Source organism: Coturnix japonica, chromosome 2 (genome assembly GCF_001577835.2).
Source record: "Coturnix japonica isolate 7356 chromosome 2, Coturnix japonica 2.1, whole genome shotgun sequence".
NCBI classification, from domain to species: Eukaryota; Metazoa; Chordata; class Aves; order Galliformes; family Phasianidae; genus Coturnix; species Coturnix japonica.
Window position 1 is genome coordinate 50865164 of NC_029517.1, and position 20091 is coordinate 50885254.

Consider the following 20091-nt stretch of genomic DNA (forward strand, 5'->3'; position numbering starts at 1 on the left):
CAGATGTCAGAGCAGCTCTCTGTCACAGCACAGCCCCATTTGTCAGGGCATACCTATCGCACCCTCCACACCAACCCAACAGCTTTCTCATCACCTCCATCATCCATCTTGTGCTGCTTTACAACTCAGTGGCATCAAGCCACAGAGCTACTGCTTGGCTCAGGTCTCCCTTTGCAGACCACTGGGCAGATAACTCAGCAGTCACATGAGAAAGGTAAATAACCTTCATCATGTTAAATTGATGACCACAGCTCCTACTGCCAACTATCACAGAACACCACACGGTGACCTTTCAGTCTGAAACATTAATGAAGCCAACACAAAGGTTCCCTCCAGTTGCTAATTGGCATTCTGCTTCAGCTCAACATATGTGCCCCACAGTCTCGACTGGCACGAGATACTTGGACAGGGATGGCTGCTGAGCACCCTGTCCTTCACAGCTACCCACCAGGATTGTCCTAATCCATCCTACCCTGACCTATCTCACCACACCACTGTGCTTGTTCTGGCTGCAGACAGAAGGAACAGCCACGTCCTCCTGCCCTCCCCCTGCACATCCTGCTCCACTCATATACTCACCAAAACACAGACTGCAGTCTTATTAAGATGATTTCGAGCCCTTAGTAACGCCATACTTGAAAAGCAAAGATAATTCTGCTTCTTCTTGATCTTAAAAACGGCAAGATTATCTAACCTGTGGTTTATCAGACAGATCTGTCCTTTAGAAAACCTGGCAAAGACATTAGCTGTGTTTCATACCATCTGTTGATGGTGAATTGTCACCTGCTGAATGCGGACTCACTGGTAAAAGCAAGCGGTTAAATAACAGCTAGAAGAAAAAGGGGGAAACTGAATCACTGAGGTTAGAAATGAGGTTGGAAATGACCTCCAAAATCATCTAGTCCTACATCAGCCCATCCCTGCCATGCTCACTAACCGTGTCCCTCAGTGCCACATCTACACATTTCCTGAACACCTCTAGGGACGGTGACTCCACCACTTTCCTAGGCAGCCTTTGCTGCTGCCTCACCACTCTTTCTGAGAATAGATTGTTTCTAATATCCAGCCTGGACCTCTTTTGGCACAACTGGAGGCCAAAAATGTAGGCAGACCCTATCATTAGTATGGAAGCAAGTCAGTTACTCAGTTTTTGATGAAAACAGAATGTTTTCAAAGAATAGGTATATAAAATCGCGTCACTTTTGTGCGCTTTACAGGTGAAACTGTGTGTTTAGGAGCGTATACATACAGATCTGCACCACAGATTCACACACAGCGATGCGTTTCAGTCCAAGAACAAGCGTACCACGTATAACGGCGCCGCAGCAGCAGCGCTGACCCCCGGCACGAGCCCCGGGCCGCACTGCCGCAGCGCGGATCCCCGCGGGGCACCTTGCGGCCGGGCGGCGGCGCTGCGGAGCGGGACGGTTCGGAAGGAGCCGGCAGCTCGGCGCGGAGACAGCGCGGGGTCTGCGGCACGGCCCGGCCGCGGCGGCGCCGAACAAAGAGTCCGGGCGCGCTGCGCCGCCGCGAGCGAGCGGGGTCCCCCCGCCCGGGGGAGGCGCCAGGCGCTCCGAGGAGACCGGCCCGCCGGGGATTGGCTCGGGTGGGTGTGAGCCGAAGGTGCCGGGGAGGCCATCTGCAGCGCGGGGGGAGGGGGCTCACTTTTGCGCTTCCCTCTCCTTTTTTTTTTTTCCTTCTTCTTTTTGACGGGATGATGGCCGCGGCCGCCGGGCCGTGATGTCCCCGCCAGCAGCCCCCGCGCCGCAATGCCGCTCGCAGCAGCCCTAGCGAGGGGAGGAGGCGTTTGAGCGGCGGCCGCACGTCCTCCCGCACCGCCGCCGCCGCCGCCTCCCTGCCCGCCGCCCCTGCGCCCGGAGCCGAGCGGCGCGGAGGGGTCCCCGCCCGCGCGGCGCCGCCCCCCCGCCCACCGCCGGAGCTCCAGAATAAAGATAGAGGGATAGATAGAAAATAGCGGCAGGAGGCACCGCGGCCGCGTTACGACATGGCCACTCTGCTGCGGAAAATCGGGCTGATCCGGCTGCACAACCGGGACACGGAGGATCCCAAGCACCATCACCACCACCGCAGCAGCCAGCAGGGCTCCTCGCTCCGCGGCCGGGGCGGCCCGAAGAACGGCAGCAACAAGCCCCAGCCGCAGGGCCCCCCCGGAGGCGGCTGCAGCAGCAGCAGCAGCGAGAGCAGCCCCGGCGGCCGCAAGACCAAGAAGGCGCCGGAGCCGGCCAAGCAGCCCCCGCCGCCACGCACGGGCGGCGGCCGGGAGAAGCCGCGGGAGGCTGCCCGGGAGTCCGGCGCGGGTAGGGAGGCGGCCCCGCAGCGGCCCGGCTCCAGCTCCGGGCCGGGCTCGGCTCCGCTGGTGCCGCTGGCGTCGGGTTCGGGGCCGCTGGCGCCCGCGGGCCGGCAGCAGCACTGCACGCAGGTGCGGACCCGGCGGCTGATGAAGGAGCTGCAGGACATCGCGCGGCTCAGCGACCGCTTCATCTCGGTGGAGCTGGTGGACGAGAGCCTCTTCGACTGGAACGTGAAGCTGCACCAGGTGGACAAGGACTCGGTGCTGTGGCAGGACATGAAGGAGACCAACACGGAGTACATCCTACTCAACCTCACCTTCCCCGACAACTTCCCCTTCTCGCCGCCCTTCATGAGGGTACTCAGCCCCCGCCTGGAGAACGGCTACGTGCTGGACGGCGGGGCCATCTGCATGGAGCTTCTCACTCCCCGCGGCTGGTCCAGCGCCTACACCGTGGAGGCCGTCATGAGGCAGTTCGCCGCCAGCCTGGTCAAGGGGCAGGTAGGGGCCGAGGGGCGCGGGGTGGCCCTGCCCCCGCTGGGATAGAGGCCCCGGGGATGATGGGGTCCTGCCTAATGCTGATTTTGGCTGGCTTCTCTTGGCAGAGACACGGGACAACACGGAGGGGCGAGGGGCAGGTACCCCACCGAGCCCTCCTGCGTCCCTCCTCTTGGCATCAAAGCGTGTGATGGTCGCATGCTGAGCCCCAAAGCATGAGGGGCTCTGCAGCACCTGCTGGGGCTTGGGGCTGGCATCCTTTGCCAGCTGGTCAGCCATGCCGGCAGGGCCCCATACTGGCTGGCTTCTTGTGTGAAGCCCAGCTTCTGGTGCAGGGCTTTGTCTGCCTCTGTCCTCCACGGTGGCCTTTGGAGCCCAAACCTGGCTTTGCTGTGGCAGAGCTGTGCCAGCTTCAAGTGCCATTGCCCAGAGGTAGCACCTCATGCAGGGTGACTCTGCAGCTCCCTCTCCTTTCTCCCCTCCTCAGGAGGTTCCTGGCTGCTCCAGCCCTCTCATCTCATCTGTCCCCAGCTGAATCAACATGTTTTATTTCTTTTTATTTCCCCTTCTTCTGCAGAATATCCCAGGGAGTGAAGTAATTCATAAGTTGTTTTTAATAACTGGGTAACTATTAGTGGTGAAGCCTGTTGTGGTCACTGTAGTGGGCAGCGTAGCGTACCCGTAGCTGAGTTGGTTGGTTTTTCTGCTCACCTCGTGAACGCCCTTGAGCTCTGTGCCAGGCACAGCTCCTCATCAGTCACTGCATGATGCTGTGTAACTTCTTGTATTGGTATCTTGGAAGTGAGGAGAAGAGCAAATAACATATTTTTCCATTTGCTTGGGAAAGAGAATGTCACTCCTGTTTGCCTCTGCTTAGTTTGTCTTAACACAGAAAATCTGAGTGTTGGGAGGACTCGTTTCTACGTGGCTTTTTCTCCTTTATTGAACGATCCAGGCCTACTGTGCTTTTTTTTCAATCAGATTGTATTTTTCTCTGCCTTTCCTTTGAAGAGGCCAGGTTCTCTAGGTCACCTTGGGGTATAAAGAACACCTCCTAAGGAAAAAAAAACACAGAACAAAAAGCAGCCTTCATTTACACGGAGCCCATTAAGGCATACCAAAGTTCTGCAGCTACTCCTACTATGTCACACAATTTATTAACTCATCTCTTATCACAGCAATTATATTTCTTGTTATTTTTAACAAGAATTTAGGAGGCCAGTGCTAAATTGGCTCTGCTTTTTTTTCCCCCTTTTTCCCCCTCAACAGTTTCAGCGCAGCAGCATCAAATGTTGAATGTTAAACGCTTAAGATTCATTGACATCATAAAATGAGTCGGTTAAGAAAAACACTAAATTATTGAGTTAGTAATAAATGTGTAGCTATATATCCTTTATTTTGCTCTAAATCCTATAAGAGTTTTCCCCAAAGTCACGGCAGTTACTGATACCAAAGGATGTTTATGAGAGCATCGTTAGTAGGCACGTTTAATATACAAGAGTTCCAATAACATTCTTCCACAAGTTCAAGATGTTAATTATAAAACGGATACTGTGTGGGGGGTGAAATAAAAGGATGAAATAAACAGCTGCTGGTAACTTAGTAGCTCAGTAGCTGCGAGATGCGTGTTCCCAAGTCTCAGAGTGTGCGTTCCAAGCTAATAGGTGATATTAACAATAAATTCAATTTCTCAGTTGCAGATGTGTAATCTGCGATGGGCTGCCGCTCTGTAACTGTAGCCAGGCTCTGTGTAATGGGAGCCACATTTCTGTAATCACACTCTGGTTATGTAATCTTGATTCAATTGCATAATAGGGCTCAAAATACAGCAGACACTCCTGGATCCCTGTTTTGGTTTTTTATTGTGAAGGTAATGTGCTTTGGGCTGTAATTTTTAGAAAGAGAATGCGGCAGCAGAAATGTCGGAAGCAGAGGGTACTGTGTATTCCCCTGAGCTGCAAGGCTGCTTTGAGGTAACTGCTGTCATGCTGTAGGCAGCCTCACTGCCCGCAGTGGCTCTTCCTGAACAAATAGCAGCGGCCTCAATCAGGGACATGGTTTGATTTCTAAATTAAAAATCAGTAGTAGTTAACAGTGGGTGTAGTGCAGCTCATGCTAAAGTCCAGGGCAAATCATCCTCAGAGGCAGCCTTGCCATGTGGGTCCTGCTGGGAGCATGGGGCCATTGGGACCTTCAGGAGAAACGTCACCCACGCGTGGAGTGGTGATGTAGCATGAAGTCATCACAGTCAGGGCTGTGACACATCTGAGGGTGCGTGTCTGTAACGCAAACGCAGATGTGAGTAGGCAGGGCTGAACTTTCCACCAGCATGCGTTTTTCCTTTTGACAGTTTGAATGATAAAACTAAGGTGGCTGATTTCATTCACTATTTCTTTCCATTGCCATTTTGCAATACTAACTGTGGCGTTACTGTTCTGCGCTGGGTTTTAGCTCTTCTTGGTATATCGAGTTGTTGACCTCCGAATCTATAGGACCTTCTTTATTTATTTCCTTATTTTGTTGACAGAGTGGTGGAAAAGCTCATGGAGTAGCACTGAAAATACATTTCGAGGCAATCAGGACTCTTGACAGTTTCAGATTTTTCTGACAGATATTGCAAACCTTTTAGCAGAGCATAAGAAAAACTGAGAGAAATTGTCTTAATGTCTCTCAAGTGAAACATCTAATTCAGGAGTTTGGTTTGTAGGAAGACCTCTGCACGGCTGGTCCACTGCTTGAGGTGTTAGGTCCCAGTTCCCAAACTCGAGCAGGAGTTTTATCCTGCATTGGATTCTTACATAGGATGGGTATTTCTCTGCGTTTCCCAGGCAGGATCCGAATGCCTCGGGTAACATTGCTTGTTACAATGTTTTACATTATGGGATTCAGAGGCATTCCCATTGGCTTAGTAACTATTTTGGGTTTCTCCATACCCTTGTTTCCTATTGGAAAGCTTGAATTGAATTTTTTTTAGATAGCTTTTGTCTGGAAGAAAATATTTTAATGGAAGAGAGATAATTTCTGTTTGAATGAAACAATTCACCAACCTCTAACTATGTTTTTTTCTGTTTTAAAGGGGAAAAAAAATGTTAATTGCCAAACAAGTTGGGGTTTGTTTGGTTGGTTGGTTCAGCTATTCAGCTGAATAAGTCAATTATTCACACAGCCCTAGTCAGTATCTTGAGGGGAATTCTCAGTACATCAAAGGCCTAAGACTGTTTATCTGTCTGCAATCCAGAATCTTATTTTATAAACTTGGTGTTGTCCTTAGCTCAACTGCAGCCTTGGATTCAAGGGGACAGCTTCATGTTGAGTCAAACGCTCACTGGCTTCGCTCCTTTGGGCAGACGCTTGGCCCTACTGAGCCCCAGTTAAGGTTGCCATCAGCCCATGGTGGGGCTAGGAGCTAAGCCAAGGGAATATGAACCTGGGGTGATACTAAGTAACATAAATGCTGGTTGTTGGGTATCTTGAAGGCAACCTGCCTGGCAGGACCTCCCATGTCTGCCCTCTCATCTAGGCTGTGGGAATGGCCTGCCAAGTGGTGCTACCTCACAATAGTCTGAAATTAAGGAGAGGAGGGGTTTAAGAATGCATCTGTTGTTCTCAGTTTCCTGATAACAGTACAGTTGTGATGGTAAGACTAATAACATGAGTAGCTGGGTGAAGGCAGTGGCACCAGTGCTAGTCATACGAGAGCAGTGAAGGAGTGGGTGGCTGGTTGTGATCCTCACTAGGTGATGCACGTCACCCAGGCTGGCATGGGGCTCAGGAGCAGGCTTTCATCTGAAGATGCTGCAGATGATACGGTCCCAAAGAAAAAACAGACGTTGCCCAGAAGTGGAAGGGATTTTGCGTCTTTTAATACACAAAACCAAACACTAGCACTTTATATTTAGAAGAAAAAGATCGTGCAGCTTGTTTCCTTGGATAATGTTTGCAGGCACTTGGAAAAATGAAATAAATCCATGTTGTTTCTCTCCAGAAAGGAATGATTTGACATTGGCTTAGTAGCAGCTTCAAAGAGAACAAAACTACATCTTTTCTATTTTATGGGTACGGCTAATACAGCTGCATAGGATGCCTTGAGGAATTTGGGCCTAAGCTGGCAACTGATTGGTGGAGGCCTTGTCCTTTTTTCTGAGGCCCCGGCTCTCTCCACAGAGGCTGAGGACAGGTCTACCAGCTGAAAGTGACTGTCAGGTCTGCAGATAGTCTTATGGAAAATGTTCTTTGTTTTGAGGAAAACAGGCCCTCATTCTGCCATTGCAACAAAATACAAGAACATAGGGATTTTCTCAGAGTGTACTGAATGGTGGATCCATAGCCATAAGTGCTCTTGCTGATCTGCACCTCAAATCAAAGCCAGATGTAATTTGTGATTAAGATTTGGGGGCTTGTTTTATGAAGAAAAGCAAGCACAGAATGTAGCTGTTACTCGTAGTCTAAACTACTCCCTCTCCATCCTCTCAAACAAAAGTGTGAGAGAGCAGATAGCAGATGGGGCTTGCATGGTATCCAGGAGGTCAGCAGGCTCCAGGTCTTTCAAATACATATAGCGTAAATTAATTGCAAATCCATGAGCTTTCCTACTCCAGATCCTCGTTTTGAGGACAGCAGCCTTGAAAAAATCAGCTGATCTCAAATGCTGCGGACAGTTGTAGAGGACTCAATGGCCTCTCAGTTATTTGGGGCCGTCTCCATATTAGGACCTTAAAAATAAAACTATGTTGCTTTTAGCTTTTGATTTATTGCCAGAGCAAATGATGCCGGTTGCCTTCAAGGTTAGGACTGCCTCTGAATATATATTGACTAATATACAGAGATTACACAGGAAGCCAAGAATATATTATGGGGTTTGTTCCCCATGAAAAGGTATAAATGCTGAGTTGAAGAGGTGACAAAGAATATTGTTTAGTTATAGAGAGGAAAATCAGATATATTGGCCTTCGAAGGTTTCTCTTTTATTGCAATTGAGAAATCCCTCATTTTCAAGCTGAATTTTAAGAGGGAGCATATATTTGCCACATTGAGATGCTGGGAATGATGAATGGGCTGGAAAAAAACATTGTTCATGTGTACTCTGATATATTGCTCTTCTGACTATAGACTCTATTATCATGCAAATATATTCTACTGAGAGGAATGAAGACACAAGGATTCTAACTCGTTGAAGTAGGAGGCAGCTTTAATTCTTCTAAAAAGCGGAGGGAATGTAATCACCATTTTTACCCCTTCAAAGCACAGAAAGGAAGATTTTTAGGGATTTTAAGATACATTTAGCTATCATTCTCAGTGTTAAATAGTCATCAAATAAGTAAAATCACTAAATTGAAACAAACCGCCCATTTTGGAACTTGCTTTTATGGCAAATGGAACTGATTCTTCCGTGCAGTACTTGGCTGATCTTCTGAATCAAAACTCAAAAGAATCGATGTTTTGGTTCGTAACAAAATTGAACTTGCTCAGGAGGGCAAAATTCTTCCTTAAGCTGTAGAAGAAGTCCTCATTTTCTTAAGCGAAAGAGTTCAAGTAGAGTGAGCTGTAGCGTTTGTGTGTTCTGTCAGACTCTTTGTGTGAGAATTGTATTTTTTCAAATGCAGAAAGCCTAGTCCCTGAGGGGTGACATGGTGTTCTCACGGAGGAGTAACCAAAGCAACCTACTTTCTGCTGTGTGGAAGCTGTTTTTCTTTTACAGGCTTGCCTTGAAAATAGGCTGATTTCCTAGCATCTGCACAGCACCCAGGGATTTCCTTGCATGACCAGAGACTTCCAGATAGAAGATTTGTAACTCTGAGATAATTCTGGTCCTCATAAGGTGGATGTCTTACTGTTAAGCATGTCCCCCAGTGAGAATCTGCAGTCACAAGGTGGGATATTGGTTAAGTAATTTAATAGGAGCTGTGTTTCTTTTTCCCGCCTGAGATCCTTCACACCGATGAGAGACAGTGAATATCTCTTTCCTTGACATATTCAGACCTTCACATACGGTTTCCCGTTAACAAATTATCTTCTGCAATTGTCAAAAAAGGTAATGCTGACATTAGGCACCGGGGGGGATGTGAGGATTGCCAGGTGCAATCATTCTGCAGTTAAACAGGGAGAACTTTGGAGGCTGTGGTGATTATCCTGTCTGAATGGCTCAAAATATACGTTAAATTTAATATGCGCAGTTGTCTGACTTGTAAATTGGATGCTGTTTTTCTGTCGTTCTATGAAGAGAGTGTGGCTTAGGGCTGCCCTGCCTGACACCTCATTCAGCCACACGCTTGCAGTCATTTCTGCTGAGTGCTGAACGCTCTTCCTGTCAAGTTTTAACTCTCAGCAAAAGCAGTGGTAGTCACTTGAGTTCGGGAAGTTGCAGGACAAGCTGCATGGGATGGTGCATAAGCTGGGAAGAAACAGAAGTATACCTCGATGAAAATAAATATGTGCTCTGTACTGTAGAAGTGCCACTTTGCTACACGGGAGGCTCGATTCCCGGGGTTGGACTCGATGATCTCTAAGGTCCCTTCCAACCCGCACGAGACTGTGATACTGTGATACTGATCTGTGCAGAGCAGGCAAGTGGGCATCATACTTAAGATACACAAGTTCTGAAATAGGATCAAGAAGCCAATCTAGTTTTGCCCGTTCCAATCTAGTTTTGCCCATTCCTGTTAAACACCAGACTGAAGAGTGGTGCATCAAGCATGCATGTACTCAGATGTGTGCAAGATGCCTTTCTTTTGCACATGCAGTCTGTCCTTGGAAACTCTCATCTTATCCCCCTCATGATTCTGTGCATGATACTAAAATTGAAGCTCCTCATTGATGTCATCCTCCAGGGTCTTCACAAGCCCTGGGTTTTCTGCAATGAATTCCTTGGTGAAGTTAAAAATCACTAATGATCTCAGGTCTGCACGCAAAGATGAGTGAAAGTAAACCTGAGGGAGAAATGACCTGCATTATGTAATGGCCCAGAGCTCAGATGTTTCTCATACTTAAGTTTCATGAGCTGTAGAATGACGAGGTGTTTCTCCTGGTTCTAGGTTTGCGTTATGAATAGTAACAACCCCCCACTTGCTCTAGGACTTGTTTCCTGAATATGCGCCCTTAGAAAAAAATCACAAAGAAAAAGAAAATGCGAAGTAATTTTGTCACATTGTCTACAAGGTTCTTTAAACGTCAGGTTTCCTATAATTTTGACAAAATTAAGTATTTCTATAAAGTATACTCAGAGTTGAAGTGTTTAATAATTATGTGGGAGGAAAATTAGTCTTTAGTTAATAATTTAAATTTCCTTGTTAGAGCGTTTAAGCTGAACAGTGGAAATTCAAATCTAGCGTCTGGGTTTTGAGGCTGACTTCAGGTGCAGCTATGGGCAAGTCATGTAGCTTCTCTATAGTCTTCTCTCCCATCTGTGAAATACAGATAACCCATTTTCTAAAGGTGCTTTGAGGATACGTGCTTAAAGCAGTTGGAAATGAGGGTTCTGACTAAGATGTCCATGTGCATCAATATGAAACATATCGCAGTCAGGAGACGGAGGAACAAGCGCACTGGCTTGTGACACTAGTCCTACCCAATTTGGTCTTCTGTCATTTAAATGTTCCCAGAGGTAACCTGCTTTTTACTTTCGTTTGTTCAGTTTCTATTGCTATGGTGTACCTTTGCGAAACATGAAGACAGACATTGCGATCTGGGCTGTGGCTCCTTTGTCTTCAACACCTGTCAAAAAGGATGCTTTGCTTTGCTTTGTTTTGAGTTACTTTGCTTCGCAGCCATGGCAGCGTTCAACCTGGTTGACTTCAGTTTGGTGATGTGGAGGACCTGTGGACACGTGCAGAGAGGGCTGTCATGCTTCTGGCTCTTTCATATAATAGAATCATATATTAGAATGGCTTGAATCATCATGCTCCAACACCCCTTGCTGCGGGCAGGGCCACCAACCTCCACGTTTAATACCAGACCAAGCTGCCCATGGCCCCATTCAACCGGGCCTTTCAAGGAACACGTTCACCTCACCTGGACAAAGCAATCACTGTCAGTAACAGAATCACGGAATTATCAAGGTTGGAAAAGACCTAGAAAGATCATCTAGTCCAGCCATTACCAATACTTCCCTGCTAAATCATATTCCTCAACACAACATCCAGACGTTTCTTGAACACTCCCATGGTCGGTGACTCCACCACCTCCCTGGGCAGTGCATTCCAATGCCTGACTACCCTTTCCGAGAAGTAATACTTCCTAATGTTCAGCCTGAATCTCCCCTGGTGCAGTTTAAAACCATTCCCTCTAGTTCTATCACTGATTACACGAGAGCAGAGGCCAACCCCCAGCTCACTACAACCTCCCTTCAGGAAGCTATAGAGAGTAACTGTGCAGGGACAGCATGGAGAGAGGTACTTCAGGGAGCTTGGTAGAAAACTGATGCAGAAAATAACCCTTCTGCACGTAGTCTAACAGGTGCAGTGTGGTGGCACGGCTGCATCATGATGGAAGCCCACCTTTATTCTGATCTAACTCATGTTGTAACTTTCGGGCTGGAGGCAAATTTCAAGGATGTAGTTGGCTGACAAGATTTTCTTGTTCTTTTGCCAAAACAATGTTTGTCTGACTCTTTAAATGTACAAAATTCCTTAACCCTCAGCTGTGCTGAAGCTGTGGTGCTGACTGCTGTCCTTAGAGAAAGGTGGGGAGGAGCAGCGCAGTGCCCTGTAGCAGTCAGGGATTGAAGCTGTAGGTGTTCGTATTGATTAAAAGATGCTTGCACCAAACAAGGGAGTGTTAATAATTGCCCGACTGGAACTCAGATCTCTTTTTCCTGGACAAAAAAGGCATATCCCCAGAAGGAGCAATTTATAGGATGCTTTAAAGCTGGAACTCGCTGAGTTACCACTTCTTTGTATGGATTATCCTTAAAAAAAGAGATTTAAAAAAGACAAGGAAATACAGCTTCAAAAATCATACATTTGCAGAAAAACATCATGTTTTTAGTTCACTTACTCTGCAATGTTAATGGTATTTATCTGCATCATTTGCTATACTGCTTTGTTTTAGGTAACAGTAGCCTGTTAGTGCAGTAGAAAATGTATGCAGTTTTGGGCCTAGTCGATTGTGTTTCATTGATACATGAAGGAAAATAAATAAAATGAAACCATGTATCAAGAGGTGGAAGTGTGTGTATTACACTCTTAACAGTGATACGGCACATTCCGGTCACTGTCCTGAGAGCATAACAGTAGCCCACTTCAGTATTGCCCTGCTTTTGAATGCTTCTCTAAAGCTGGTCGAAGTGTTTTCCTCTGAAAACTTGTTTAAATATTCTAGAACGGGGCCAGTTCAGTCCTAACTGTTGGATTCCTCCACTGCTTATCTGAACAGATTTGGCTGTTTGCACAGTACATGGCTTTGCACAGTTGAGGCCCGAGCCCATTAGTCACAGTCACCTGAGTGGAACGTGTTACATACCAGAGCCTCACACTGTGCTCCAGCTCACTGAAAAACCTTTGGTTTGGAATAACCTGTGGAGGACAATGAGACAATATGGGTGTATCCTTCCTGTCCTTGGAGGGATCACTGTGGATGCCAAGTGTGGCACAGTGACTTGCTACAGCCTTTTGAGGTCTAAACCTCTGCTTTTTTTCTCTCTCAATATTTACCTATAAGTGATTTGCTACAGACTGCTTCTTTCTTGGCATGGAAGGCTGCGGTATGGCACAGCTATTGAAGAGATGAAGAGAGAAAATGAAATTTTGGCCATGCAGCCTTGTGCTGACTCAAACACATGGACTGCATTTAGCCCTGTGTACAGAAAACAGGTATGTTTTTTCTTGGAAGACCATTCTTAGGTTGTTTGCATATCAAGCATTAATGAAAGGAATGCATGACCAGGGTTTGTGTTAAGGTTAGTGCTAACTACTCAGAGGCCTCTTAGCTTCTTGAGTACATTAGACGTGTGCTGTTTGTAATGTGTTTCATGTTAACAAGCAAAGGCAAAAAAAAAAAGAGTACTGAGTGAGGCCTCTGTCCCTGAAGGATCCAGAACGTAGCTGTGCAGTGCTGCTGTGGGCTGGGCCTGTGTTGGTGGTTCAGCTCCATGTGCTTGGTTGGGCCTAGAGACCTCCAGAGGTCCCTTCCAGCCAACGCGTCTGTGACTGACTGGCCTTGTGAGAGGCCAGTTCCCTGTCTGTAGTCAGATAGTGCTGAAAGTGATACGAGGTGGAAGAGCACCTCACTCTGCATGCTGTTGCGTATCGGTCTGGGAGCTACTCTAATTGGTTTGATGAGAGAGATAAATCCCTTCATTGCTGCCAAAAAAATGCCCTTCAGGCCACCCTGGGACTGGAAATAGTGGAATGAATGTCAGGACGGTTTTTCATGGAACATAGGCTAGATGTGGGCAGATAGATGGTTGGAGTTGGATTCCAAGCTGAAGAGCTTCAGGCTTCATATTTGGTATCTCTGTACATGGCTTAAATCTGTCTGCAGACCACTTCATGACATGATGCTGTTGGATAAGGAAAGATATGGCACGTTCCAGATAGCGGTGCCAAGCAACTTCAAACAGCTATTTGACGTTGGGTTTTATATTGGTGAGGATGTGCGTCACTGTCACACCATGTCCTCAGGGGGAGGACGTGCTGATTGTGCTGATGGTTGAAGAGAGGTGGAGGCTACTGTGGCATCGCTGAGAATTAGAAAAGCCCCAAGATTTGCCCACAGCAGTTTGCAGATTTGGGTGCCAGACCATACGTGAGGCTTACCTGTGTTCTGTTGCTGAAAACAGAAATACTCAATATGGCCAAGGTCCTGTAAAGATGACCTGTAGCTACTACCAGTTACCTGTTAGTTAGCAGGGTTGTGGATGAGATCCTGACCAGTATTGTAGACCAGCTTGTAAGTTAGGCAAAGAGTGACCCTGAAAGCCAGGCACAGCAGGAGCATAGACTCACAAGGAGGCTCAGTGCAGCACATGCTCTCCTGTGTTTCAGCATGGCTGTGTAAACCATGCTGCGTCATTACTTTCACCTTTCATGTTTCTAGCTTGTTAAAATTACATCTTGGTAAGTACATGAAGTTACAGCAGATGGCAAAATCTGAAATGTTCTCTTCAACTCTATATTTTAATTAGGTTTTCAGTTATTCCTTTATGTGAAGCTCTCTGCGAGTGTCTGAAAGTATTGCGAGTACTTAAATAAGCTCCTGGTGCGACTTCTCATAGCTAAAGTTGACATTAATGGCTTTATGAAAGGTTTTCTTGGATTTTCTCTGTTTTAAATCTTTTGTGGAATGTGCTGATCTTGTTCAGCTATTGGTTTGATACTTTTCTTGGTTGGGTGCCAGGCACCTCAAAATATCAGTGATGCAAATGATCTGTGTGCCTTGCCACGGTGGCAGTGACGTGTGTGGTTTGGAAATCAGTCCCAGTGCAGTTGTGCACAGTTGAGCTATGGCAGTCCTGTATTTGCATACCACATTTAATATATTTTTTCATGTTTACAATATGCAGCAGCTCACGGTCTCCTGACCAGACTTAACATGACTGTACGTTTAGATAGCAATTGGAAAACAAGGTGTAGTCAGGGCGGGTGATAACGCCTGTTAAAATTGTTTGATGATATTTTATAAATATGCACAAAAATGCCATTTTTAGTTAAAACTGGGGAGAGTTTTTTGGGAATAGCAAAAAGACAGAAGACCTTAACATGGTAGATACCACTCTAGTGCCAACTTAAAATCATCCAGATTATTTTGACTGACGTTCCACCCTTCTTGCTGAGATTTATTTGAGGCACCAGGAAGGGAAGCATTCAAACCACAAGGTTAAATTTTAAACAAATTATAAACACCTGTCAGGTATTGGTTAATATGAGACAGTGGTGACCGTATTTGCTATATAAACATATGGAAATGAGTAGACTGCATCCAGTACAGTTAGATGGTCTTTGATGGCATGGTATACACTTAACCTGCATGTGGTACGTGATTGTGTTTTAGAATTGGCTTTATGGATTTGTCACACTAAAAAGAAGTATGAGAAAATCATGGGACAATGCTCATTTTCTCTCCTGCAGTTCCAGTGTCATTTTAGGTGGCATGATGCTCGCTACGGTACTCTGACATCAAAGACTTCTTTCCTTTTTCAAAGCAGTAAGCAGTTGACACTGGATGTGAGTGGTGGCTGTTCTGAACACCAAGATCCTATTTCTGAATACGGACTAGTATTAAAACTTGCTTAAAACTGAAGAAGACATAGATCATACTGTAGTAGGGGCTATGCAGATGATTCAGAAGGGTATAAGAGCTTTAAATTATAAAAAAAAAAAAACAACAAAAACATGTGTCTAAGATGAGATGGTGAATTGGTCTAATCTATAAACAAAGTACTGAATCAGGTTTATATATACATTCAAAAGTACTTAATGGGTGACATTTTGAAGACATAATTTCCCTTGCTAATTTCATCTTCTGCTGCAATTTGCATTAACTTTTCCTATATTTCTCCAAGTATGCTTCCAACGGAAGCTTGGACTGGGAAAAACATACAAAATATGTTTTGTAACTACTGCAGCATATGGAATTGAATAACTCAATGGGAACACGTCGTGTGTGCAGCACCCAGCTGGAGCAGTAATTCTCCAGGGAAGAGCAATATCAAAAGTAGCACTTGGAAAGTTGTGAAAGTGTTACCTAGTTTTATTTAATTACTAAATTACTGAAAAAGAACTACTTCTTTTTAAGCAAACAAGTCTTCAGGGCTGAGTGCCCTTCAGACCACCCTTATTTGCAAAATACTAATCACCACTTTAGTATGGGGATAGGGAAGTTGTCTCGCTGTTCAGTCTAGCGGGCTATTTGAAGAGAAAATACACCGCCAATTTATAAATGGGGGATAGGAAGAAAAGCATCGAAAGGTAAAATAGCTGTATCTGAGAAAACCAGGGAGGGATGAATCAAGAGTGAAACGAACTTCCTAATCTCAGGTTTTCTAGAAGAGAAGTCAGAGCACACATGAAAACGACTTTTAAGGACAGGAATGAGAAACGGCCTTTTTTAACATCCTGCATCCATGGTTTAGTTGTAGCAGTAGTGGTGCTGAACAGAACGGTATCTGTGCGGTATTTTGACGGCTTTCTCAGATGACTGCAGAGGAATCTTATTTAGCAATACTCTGAGGGTAGAGTGCATGGTTTTCTTTTTCCCCCATGCTTTATTCTTTTCCTCCCCGCAGCTAATCATTTTCTCAGTAATAATTACTGCATCCTTCTGAGCTAAAGAGTGCAAAAAATAAGAGCAATAACTTGGATCCTGTGGTATTTGCTCATCAAATACGATATGTTCCAAACAAGTGCAGGCTGACAAGTTGGAGAAATTACTGTTCTTGGTTTTAATAAACATCTATTTTGTGACAAATCCAATAGGCACAAATGCTTTAAAGAGTATTAGTGCGGTAGAATGGAAGAAATTTACAGCTATGTTTCTTTCTTCTGCTGCTTTGTAATTGACACAGACCAATGTGCAAAATAAGGTGGGCTATTAATAACAAACTAATTGTCTGTGTTGCCATGCAAGGATTTGAAATTATATACTGCCGTATGTTTAAAGGTAATAATTAATTGCAAAGTAATAAAAGTGCAGTATGGTTAGATGCATATGTATTCGGGTATTATCAAGTCAACTTGTCACGAGGCGGTAGTATGTAAATAGGAATTTTTTCTAATGTAGGTTGGAAGTAAGCAGGTGCTCCTGCCTGCAAGAAATCCCAGGGCTGTTTGTTTCTGACAGGTCAGAGGAAAAGGCAAATGAAGTGTGTTTCAGGGGCAATGCACGTTTTGTAGTGATGTTCTGCATTAGCAGCAGAGTGTGGTGGGGTGGGTACAGGTGGCACTGAGATGGAGCAAGCAGAAATGCGTCACTTTTGTGGTGCTTTTCCAGTCATTGGTTGCCCCACAGTCAGTCTTACCTCAGACTGCTTTATAAGCATGGCATAAAAATTGCTCTGAAATGTCTGTCTGTCTTCTCAGACCCATGCTGGTTCCTGGAGCATGGGGGTGACCTGTGGAGCCCTCCCTCTAGCAGCAGGAAAGGGCCTGGGGCTGCACACCTACTTAATGCTGCCTTTGGACTGCACAGTGAGGGCCTGCACGCTGAGTGCTGTGGAGCAGATATCCTTACCTTCATCTGCACAGCCCACATGCATAAAGAAAGAGCAGTGAGCCCAGAAGGGCAGTGTGCCAGCGCAGGGGCTCACTGGGGAGAAAAGCCCCGCAGAGGTTTTTGGGTTATTTTTTGTTTGTTGTTTTGTTTTTTTCCATTACTGCATTATAATGTTTAATGATCTCTAATAGCGTATTTGCCTGCCCCAGTTCCCAGTTTGGGAGCTATGCTTTCTGGGATCTGCAACTGAGTGCCTAATGCCTGGAGGTGTTGAAAATGTAAGCTATGGTTTCCAGCTGCGTATATTCACATGCTTAATGAAGGTTTTCTCTTTTGTTCGGTGCAGGGCCGTATCTGCAGAAAAGCTGGCAAATCAAAAAAGTCGTTCAGTCGAAAGGAAGCTGAAGCAACATTTAAGAGTTTGGTGAAGACCCATGAAAAATATGGGTGGGTCACTCCACCCGTCTCTGATGGCTGATGTTAGCAACCCGCACTTAACAAAAATGCTGAACAAAAGTACTGTGACATCTCCTCAGTGCTGTACACCGCCCATCCTTTTCTACTTCAGCTTCAGTTACATACCATGAATGTCAAGGAGACATCTAAGTTATTTATGAACAGATGTGTTTACAGAGGGAGAGGGGAAAAAAAAGATGCTGTTTAGGATTACGTTTCAAGACTGGAGAATGGTCGTCATTGAAGTCACTTGAGCGGATGTTGAGATTGCATCATTTGCCCCCATACAGCCCACATTGTCTTCAGCTTCTTTCCATGACAGCAGCACCAAACAGCAGTATCGGAAAGTCTATCCATTACTGCTCAGTTCATTTAAATGTAAATGAAACAGTTAATATTTAATAGGGAAGCAGTGCATTGCAGGTACATGTTTGCTGTGCTGTTTATCTTTGTCTCCTAGCAGGTCAACATAACTTGAAGATTTGTCTTTATGTGGAACTGTGGTCTGCTGTGACTAAATTTAGACCTCATTTGTGCTCTATATATGACCTTTAATTCATAAGTGAAACAGGAATTAAAATGCTGAAAGGTCCTAGTGTTGACAAATTATTAAGTGGAATCATCCAACCGGTTACGGTGCGCGATCTATGCTGATACTGTGATGTGCTGTTCAGAAATAAAGCAGTGCAGTTAGCTGAAGGTTAGGTGGTTTTTTTTCTTTAAACACATCCACACCAGGGCTCGGAGTGGTTGGTGGTAGCAGAAGCATTAATTACCCTGCCAGAACCTTCTGCAGTCGCATGTGGCCCCTCAGTTCTTCAAAACGGCAAAACAAACAAGTGGAAATGGACAAAGCAACCTTAACAATTGTCTGCTTCATTTTAAAAGGATACGCCAGAAACGGAAAATTCTTGAAGCAAATGAAACATGGTTTGTAAGATGATTTGCATGACTGGATTTTTCTTTTTTCTTTCTACTCAATAGACATTGTATGTACTTAGAGCCCAGTATCTGAGAAAACCCACTGATGTATATAAGTGTCCTATTATTTAATCATTGAGATTTAAGTTTTCTGGTAAACAAATGGGAAAACTTTCTTAAGGGACTCCATAAAAGCTGAAGGTAATGTTTAGAATGGAATAAGAAAAGCATTAAAAATGTGGATTCTGAATGGAAAATCGTATTGGACACATGCTGAATAAAATCACCAGTATCATTTTTGTTGCCTCAAGAATTTAATCATTTTGGCCAACCTTTGTATTCAAAATAATAGATTTCCTACTGTGAAATCATATGATGGTGGTATTTTAATTGAAAGCAGGACAGTATCATTTGTAAGAATGTAATTTGGAGGGGGGAGAAGGGCACGCTTGAAAACGCTTTCCTTTGCATGTCAAACACAAAGCCAAGTAGAAGTGGTTGACTGGGTTCTGGTTGTGTTGTAGCAGCATTGAAGACCGTACAGAGAGTTCCGGGGCTTTGATGTAAGACTGCACACAACAGAGAAGACCAAAGAGGAACGAAGGAACGAGAGCACGAAGTAAGAAGTAGCAGAGCAGATAGATATTCATGCAGTACTGGTGCAAAACCACTGCTCAGTTCATCTGCTTTGACAGTGTGGCTGTTTGTCAGCTCGATGGAGAGGAAAACAATCAGAGCTTTCACCAAAATGGCTATGCAGGTCAGAGTCACACAGTCTTGTGAACATCGCTGGTTTCTCACACTTTCCCTTTTTGCCTTTTCTTTCTCCTCTGACCATTTGTGACACCCACATGGTGTGCCTTATCTCACTTATAACTGGAAATGCTTTTTACCATAAATCTACACAGATCTTGCTGTGATTTATCTCACCCTGTTTTATACTCGGAGACAATGCTGTAATTCAGTGTATATATGCTTTCCCTCTCCAACTGTGTGTCGCTTCTGTGCATCCAGCTGCAGAATGTGTCCTTTGAGAGAGGAATAACATTTCAAGTAATTTAGTTATCCATTTTTATGAACGCTTTTTTTGCTCTCTGCTAGGAGAGAGGAAGCAAGTATGTTTAGTTAGGCATTGTATAATTTGCAGTCCCTAGTGGGAGTTACTGAAAATGTATAGAGAGATCTATCACGGGAAAGCTGGAAAGGTTTATTTCCCTTCTGAAAAGCTCTTGCCTCATCAGTACAGTAAAATACTGTTAAAAGCAGCATGAAGGTGTGGTGAAGACTTGAGGGGTGGGGGGGAATGTTTCTTTCTCTACTGTGTTTCAACCTGTCTCATTTTTTTCTGCTAGTGAGTTATTCTAAATCTTCCTGAGCACCGTATCTTTAATATTTAATTAAAGGGTTAGCTAAAAGGAAGATAGTGGGTGGATTGCTACCACTTCCCTCAAGCCTACTTATTATGTATCTTCTTAAATGTGCTTTAAATAGTTAGAGCAAACGTCGCTGCTAAAAATCAGAGTTGCTTTCTGGCTGTAGGAGGTTCTTTGTATCACTCTGAGTGTCGGAGCTGCAGGAGAGGCAAATCAAAATGCCGAGTGCTTTGAAGCTGTAGCAGAAGGGGAGCAGAGCGCATGTGATAAGCTACAGCAACAAACAGTCCAAGGAAGAAAGAAGCAAAAGTACACTGCGCGAAGTAGGGCAGGATGAAGTTCCTGCCGCACCAAAAATAAAAATGTTCCTATTGAAGAGACAGCTTA

General features: G+C 45.2%; 1 protein-coding gene across 1 annotated transcript; it reads left to right on the forward strand.

Annotated features, from left to right (window-relative positions):
• Positions 1–1429: 1429 nt before the first annotated feature.
• UBE2QL1 (ubiquitin conjugating enzyme E2 Q family like 1) lies at positions 1430–18630 on the forward strand. The gene is made up of 2 exons (XM_015854374.2): positions 1430–2812; positions 17301–18630. The coding sequence occupies exons 1-2, from the start codon at positions 2006–2008 to the stop codon at positions 17430–17432; spliced, it is 939 nt and encodes a 312-aa protein (XP_015709860.1). The 5' UTR covers positions 1430–2005; the 3' UTR covers positions 17433–18630.
• The last annotated feature ends 1461 nt before the right edge of the window (positions 18631–20091 follow it).

What these genes read in the sequence shown, in the direction of transcription:
- UBE2QL1 (XM_015854374.2), top strand. Translation starts at nt 2,006, where the DNA reads ATGGCCACTCTGCTGCGGAAAATCGGGCTGATCCGGCTGCACAACCGG. An exon ending in CCAGCCTGGTCAAGGGGCAG is followed by an intron (nt 2,813 to 17,300) that starts GTAGGGGCCGAG and finishes TGTTCGGTGCAG; the next exon opens with GGCCGTATCTGCAGAAAAGC.